The sequence below is a fragment of the Pavona decussata genome, unplaced genomic scaffold (assembly GCF_977016875.1).
Source record: "Pavona decussata unplaced genomic scaffold, jaPavDecu1.1 SCAFFOLD_58, whole genome shotgun sequence".
NCBI classification, from domain to species: domain Eukaryota; kingdom Metazoa; phylum Cnidaria; class Anthozoa; order Scleractinia; family Agariciidae; genus Pavona; species Pavona decussata.
In genome coordinates, this window is record NW_028145480.1 from 5,292,501 (window position 1) to 5,300,000 (window position 7,500).

The window sequence follows — 7,500 nt, forward strand, 5'->3', positions numbered from 1 at the left end:
ATATGATACGGACAACCAGTTGCAAAAAACGGACGGATTTTGTATAAATTCGCGGCTCGTTGACCTATCTGGTATAAAAGAGTCAGGATCTATATATTTTGCACAACATTGTTAATCGCCCTCACTCTATAGATTCTATCGGTAATAACTATGGTAGATATCGCGGCGGTAGATTGCTGCAGTTAACTCATTACTTTCTTTAAACTACTACGTCTAGAATTTTACGACATCTTACCTCTAATGATTGCTTTCACATAAGATGGTTGTAATTCAGTGGCAACTTTTGCATCACTAAGTGAATCCCGATAATTCCCTAAAAATTATAGATAGATATCAAAATTTACTTGCCCTCAGGCTGACGCACCTGGCCAGACCTCTAACATTCTCGGAGTCACGAGGGAAGCTAGTTGCTGCGGGTTGTAGTAAAATCCCGGTTAAAATCGGCGCGAAAAAAGTATTTAAGAACAAGCGAAAGAGCGCTCCTTGGAACTACTTCGTTCCAGGGCTATTTCCAAATGACTCCCTGATTTAGTGAAAAACTGTCCCCTGTATTATTATTCTGAATCGGTAGGCAGCAAGTCTCGACATACATTTGAAATTAGTTTACTTTAGAAAGTACATCGAGCTGTTTTCCGACTTACTTGCTGTGATGTATTTTCAAACGTTCAGAGAGTCGTCAACAATTACTCAAACAAGTAGATTAGCATCGTGTTGTGGTTATTCAACAGAACTGGTACCTTATATTTATCAGATTTAAGACATTTAAGGATCATTTTATTATTTCGAAATCACTCCGGTATGCTTCCGTTAGTTTCTTTTTACTTAAGAAAACGATCAGCAATAGCTGACTGTCATAAGTGTAACTTTAGCCTCAGGAATTAATGTCGAAAATATTGAATAACAAGGGCCCTAACACGTAGCCTCATTTCAGTTCTAAGAGGAGAAATACGCAAACTAAGAAACATGAACAGAGAAATGAGAATTGAATTGATCCGGATTCATTCTCACGGCAAAATGCGAAATACCTAAATTACAGTAACTAAATAAATGCTGAATAAATAAGAAAATTGAAATAAAACCTCTCACCTAAACGAAAGTGCGCTGCCGCCCTGTTGCAATACAGTTTGGCCTTCAGTTCTTCATCCTTGCAGTTCACTTTAATTCCTTCCGTGTAAAAGTTGATGGCGTTTCGGAAATTCCTTTTCCCGTATTCATCATTACCGTCATTCTTATAAACCTCTGTTATTACTACAATGAAGCAAATTAATAAAAAATCTTTAATACCGGCTTGGGAGTACTGTGAGACACTGCGCAAACTCCAAGATTGTCTCGCGCTGTGGTGCTGTGAAGTGTTTTATAGTCAGGTTATGTTTTTTTGTGTTTTGCATACGGTGTTACATGACTGTTACACTTTGTTTTGGTTTGTCATGTTTTGTTGTCTTGTTACAAGTATTTCGTTGTCCTGTTTGTCTCTTTGTGCTGGGTTTTGTCTTGTTGTTTTAAGCCGTTGTGTTTTGTTGTGGCGTGCTCCTTTTGTTGCGTGTGCTTTTATGTGCTTTGTTGAGTTGAGTGATGTGTCTGTAAGATTATGGCGAGTTGTGTGTCATTCTCTTTTAAAGTAAACATTCTCTGCACTATTTTCCAGCAAGCATATTTTAACCTTAATAACAGCCACCTTTCATTTGATCTCCACATTGTATAGCATAAAGTAAAGGGGCGATACTAATAAGGGGAGTAGTTTGCGAGCAAGCTCTTCGTTATAGGTCAGCCGCGAGAGGATATAGCGTCCGAGCTGGGGCGGGGACTCGCCGCTCGCGCTATATCGTCTCGCAGCTGACCTATAATGGCGACTTTACTCAAAGGCTATAAGGGGAGGTAAGGGGGACTATATCCGAAAGGGTTTTATTATAGCCACGCTGGAGGATTAGCGAGGGCAGGGTGGGAGTTTATAAGTAAGAAAAAGTGGCTTTTACTACACCATTATCAATTACCTATCACCAATGGACTAAACTCAGTTTTTTTGCAACATTTAATAATAATGAAAAACAGGTAACTGAAAGAAATGACTCTTTACCTTTCAAAGTGTCATCATCAAAATCCAAAGTCTCCTCAACAGCTGGTGTGTCGTCACTTCCAGGTTTAGCTTTGACTTCGCTGCTTGCCATGGATGCTGGGAAAAAGAATATTTTTATGTTTAGGTTAAATAATCAGTGATACATGGACTTATTGTCAACTGTAAGTTAGATACTGAACAAAAAAAAACAGTACAGGATGAGCTGAAGTTTTAAATTTCACTGTGTCCACTCAAACCTTGTCATTACGAGCAGCATTGCTTGTTGTATAGGTACAGCGATATCCAAATAGAATTACGAATTTCAACAGACTATTATAAAATGGCAGCACTTTTCATCCCATAATAAATACGTAAATAAATATATAAATAAATAAATACTAACAAATAAACCATTAAAAACAAACAAACAAACAAGCAAACAGCAACAACAATAAACAAATCAAACCAAAAATCCAGAGAAAGTTCGTGACCAATCTGCGGCTCTACACTTAGGGGAAGAGAGGGTAGGGTTTACAGTTAAGAGGCGTTTGCTGTATCTTCACCCATACACTTAACTCACTTCTCTTACAACTGTGAAGATTACCATTGAACAGTTTTTCAGTCTAACAACGACTTCTGGTAAGAGAATAACATGAATCCTAACCTTTCGAAGTGTCATCATCACACTTCAAAGTCTCCTCACCAGCAGGAGTGACAACATTTTCAGTTTTGGCTTTGTTTTTGCTGCTTGTCATGGATGCTGGAAGATCAAATGTTTACACTTAATAAGTATACTCAGCTTATAGGTGTAACTGTAAATTTATACTGCGCAGCTTTTCATATAAGATGATCAAGTGCGCTTTACGTGTGTAAAAGGATAATAGAAAATATATAGAAAATAAAGTAGAAAATATATAATGGCGGATCTACGGAGGCGTCTGCTGTATCTTCACCCATTCACTAAACCCAATTCTCTTTCAACTGTGAAGATTAACATTGAACAGGTTTCCAGTCCAACGACTTCTGTTAAGAGAATAACATGAATTCTCACCTTTCGAAGTGTCATCATCAAAATCCAAAGTCTCCTCACCAGTTGGTGTGACGTCACTACCAGGTTTGGCTTTGACTTCGCTGCTTGCCATCGATGCTGGGAAAACGAACATTTTTATGTTCAGGTTTAATAAGCAGTGATACCTGGACTACTTGTCAACTGTAAGTTAGATACTGAGAAAAGACAAACAGTACAGAATGACGTGAAGTTATAAATTTCACGGTGTCCACTCAATCTTGTCATTACGAACATCATTGCATGTTGCAGAGCAATATCGAAGAATAATTACAAATTGTTACTAAGTATTGAGTAAACACTTTTCATCCCATCATAAATAAGTACATCAATAAATAAAGCCAACAAATAAACCATTAAAAGCAAAACAAACAAAACCAAAAGTTGAGTTAACAGTTAAGAGGCGTTCGCTATATTTTCGCCCACCCACTTTCAACTCAGTTCTCTTTCAACTGTGAAGATTAACATTGAACAGTTTTCCAGTGTTACAACGAGTTCTGGTCAGAGAATAACAAGGTGTCTCACTTTTCAAAGTGTCATCATCAAGCTTCAAATTCTCTTCACCAGCTGGTGTGATGTAACCTTCACTTTTGGCTTTGCTTTCACTGCTTGCCATGGATGCTGGGAAATGAAATCAGATATCTAATCAGTGCAGTAAGGTTATACCGGTAAAGTAACGTAGATGCTTACTGTTCCTGGAGACACTCTGCAATATTGCAGTTAAAACGTTTTGCCAACAACGAGGTGTATAAAAAATATTGACAATATTTGTAATAATAATAATAAAAATAATAATAATAATAATAATAATAATAATAGTAATAATAATAATAATAATAATAATAATAATAATAATAATAATTATAATAATAATAATTATAATAACAATAATAATAATAATAATAATAATAATAATAATAATATTAAATTAATATTGCGCAACTCTCCATATAAGATGATCAAGTGCACTTTTCGTGTGTAAAAGGATAACAGAAAAAAAAAAAAACTAACAGATAACAATAATTGTTAAAAATTAAACCGAGTAAAAGAAACTGTGAAATTGTTCTCCATCAATTCTATGCTACGTTAAGTTAGTGTGTTTTTAATAGCTTATTAACGTAAAGCAGAACGGTTTTCCAGTCTAAAAACGTTTTCTGCTACGATAATAGCATGAATCGTCACCTTTCGTAGTGTCATCATTAAAATCCAAAGTCTCTTCACAGGCTGGTGTGACGTCACTTTTAAGTTTGGCTTTGTTTTCATTGCTTCCTATGGATGCTGTGATATGCAATCGAATATTTAATCAGTACTCTAAGATTACAGCGGCGTCAGCTGATCAAAACCCGGAAATAGATTTGTTTTTGCCATTGACTGAGAGCTTAAAGCCTCAATGTTTGCGTGAACGTTAAATGAACAATTGTTAGAAATAAAAAGAAAAAAGAAAACGATAAAACATTATAAGAACAATCAAACAAACAAACAACATCGAAAACCGGAAAGAGTTTGTACCCAGTTCTGGCGGATCTACGGAGGCGTTTGCTGTATCTTCACCCATGTACTTAACCCAATTCTCTTTCAACTGTAAAGATTAACATTGAACAGGTTTCCAGTCCAACGACTTCTGTTAAGAGAATAACATGAATCCTCACCTTTCGAAGTGTCATCTTCAAAATGGAAAGTCTTCTCACCGGCAAGTGTGACGTCACTTCCAGGTTTGGGTTTGACTTTGCTGCTTGCCATGGATGCTGGGAAAACAAATATTTTTATTTTTAGGTTAAATAATCAGTGATACATGGACTAATTGTCAACTGTAAGTTAGATATTGAACAAAGACAAACAGTACAGAATGATGTGAAGTTTAAAATTTCACTGTGTCCACTCAAACCTTGTCAATACGAACAGCATTGCATATAGCAGAGCAACATCGAAGAAGAATTACGAATTGTTACTAAGCATTGAGTAAACACTTTTCATCCCATAATTAATAAGTACATAAATAAATAAAGCCAACAAACAAAAAAATTAAAAACAAACAAACAAAACCAAAAGTTAAGAGTTAACAGTTAAGAGGTTTTCACTATATCTTCACCCACGCACTTAACTCAGTTCTCTTTCAACTGTGAAGATTAACATTGAACAGTTTTGCAGTCTAACAACGAGTTATGGTCAGAGAATAACCTGGTGTCTCACCTTTCGAAGTGTCATCATCAAGCTTCAAATTCTCCTCACCAGCTTGTGTGGGGTGATCTTCACTTTTGGCTTTGCTCTCACTGCTTGCCATGCATGCTGGGAAGTGAAATCAGATATTTAATCAGTGCAGTAAGGTTATACCGGTAAAGTAACGTAGATGCTTACTGTTCCTGGAGACACTCTGCAATATTCCAGTTAAAACGTTTTGCCAACAACAAAGTGCATAAATAATATTAACAATAATTGTAATAATAATAATAATAATAATAATAATAATAACAATAATAATAATAATAATAATAATAATAATATTAAATTGATATTGCGCAGCTTTCCATATAAGATGTTCAAGTTCACTTTACGTGTGTGAAAAAATAACAGAAAAAAAATCGCGGATTACAATAATTGGTAAAACTTAAACCGAGTAAAAGAAATTCTGAAATTGTTCTCCATCAATTATATATACGTATAAGCCAACAAATAAACCATTAAAAACAAACAAACAAACAAGCAAACAACAACAACAAACAAACAAAACCAAAAGTTAAGAGTTAACAGTTAAGAAGCGTTTGCTATATCTCCACACACGCACCTAACCCAATTCTCTTTCAACTGTGAAGATTAACGTTGAATAGGTTTCCAGTCCAACGACTTCTGGTAAGAGAATAACATAAATCCTTGTCGTCATCAAAATGCAAAGTCTCCTCACCTGCTAGTGTGACGTCAGTTCCAGGTTTGGCTTTGACTTCGCTGCTTGCCATGGACGCTGGGAAATGAAATCGAATATCTAATCAGTATACTCAGCTTATAAAGGGTAAATGAACGAGGTGAACTTTTAAGAGCGAATGCCCATAAGAATCAAACAAAATCGGAAAATAGCGGCAAAAGTGTAAAACCTCAAAATCGCTCAAACTTTGGCTATCAGTAGCCCACTTTGAGTTATTTATCGCAATGTAATTAATTTGTCAAATAAATTTTTGTTTTGGCGGAAAATGACTATAATAAATGTCGGTGCTCGCCACGAGAAATTTCGACTTGAAAATTAACGGTTTTTAAGCAAGCTGCTCGCCTTAACTGTAGAGCAAGAAGACATCCTCTTATTATCAGCTTATTCTACATCTCTTCCCAATTTGATTTTATTGTTTCTATGAAGTTTGAAAAAAACCATGACATCGAGAGGGACCTGAACGAAATCCCACTGTTACTCTATGGAAGTGACGAGCTAAATTTAAAAGATTATTTACTATACTACCTTTATCACGAATAAGGTGAAATTTCAAGAGTAAAGTAAGGAAGAAATGGGCTCTTAATTGATGTAATTTTTGTTCTGGGGAAATTAAATTGTTGTCTATAACAGAGCGCTAAAAACCACTGAAGTACAGTCAAATAAGAGATTGCGTGACAGATCGTGACAGAGGTTACAATTGTGTTTTACGGATATTTAAGCCCGAACTCGATATTAATGCTGTTCAAAAATAACAGCATTCTCTTTTGAGAATGTAATGGTTAACTCGTATTACATGAAACTTCGTTCGTACCTTGTGTAAACAAATTCATAACTCTCAAGAAAAAAAAAGTTATGACATCACGAGACATCGGGAGGTGTTCTTGTCTCCGACCCCTCAATCCTTTAACTGTAGTTTCCTTTCGAAGTTATCTATTTCTTTGTTGCGTATGAGATAATTTGTCTTTATTCTATTCGGTTGTGAGAACTACTAACTCACTCGTTTCATTTAGCATGAGATCTGATCATGACAATAAATGCTATTATTGCCGACTTCTGACATCATTGATTGGCAACAAAATTTCAGCTAGTTGTGTATAAATGCCGTATTTCATCGAGCAATAGCCGGGGCGATTTTTTTCCACACCAAAAGAGGGCAATTATTTGAGCGTCCAACTGGGACAAACTTTCCCGTTGTATTAACAATTCGTTCGGATACTACTTTGGAAATACCCCGATCTGCTTTTCTATTTATTCCATGTTTGGATAGGATTTGAGGTACACAGCACTTAACGCCTGTGATATGGGCAAACGGTGTCCAATTTCCGTGCTGAAGTCTCTTTCTCCTTGAAAACACCCACTCTAGCAAGTAGCGGTTCCCTCTCCGTGATTACTCTAGAAAATGACCAGTAAGAACAATGATCCGTAATATTCTTGGAGTAATTGCGTAAACTTATTATTTCAAGA

General features: G+C 35.8%; 1 protein-coding gene across 1 annotated transcript in view; it reads right to left on the reverse strand.

Annotated features, from left to right (window-relative positions):
* The window catches only part of LOC146479854 (uncharacterized), a 26,715-nt gene that overhangs the window by 9,536 nt on the left and 9,679 nt on the right, over nucleotides 1–7,500 (reverse strand). The window contains exons 7-12 of the mRNA XM_085110271.1: nucleotides 3,645–3,740; nucleotides 3,105–3,200; nucleotides 2,718–2,813; nucleotides 2,075–2,170; nucleotides 1,087–1,248; nucleotides 236–313 (exon numbers count right to left, since the gene is read on the reverse strand). Coding sequence (XP_084966397.1) covers nucleotides 236–313; nucleotides 1,087–1,248; nucleotides 2,075–2,170; nucleotides 2,718–2,813; nucleotides 3,105–3,200; nucleotides 3,645–3,740 — 624 coding nt within the window. The remainder of the gene's footprint in view (nucleotides 1–235; nucleotides 314–1,086; nucleotides 1,249–2,074; nucleotides 2,171–2,717; nucleotides 2,814–3,104; nucleotides 3,201–3,644; nucleotides 3,741–7,500) is intronic.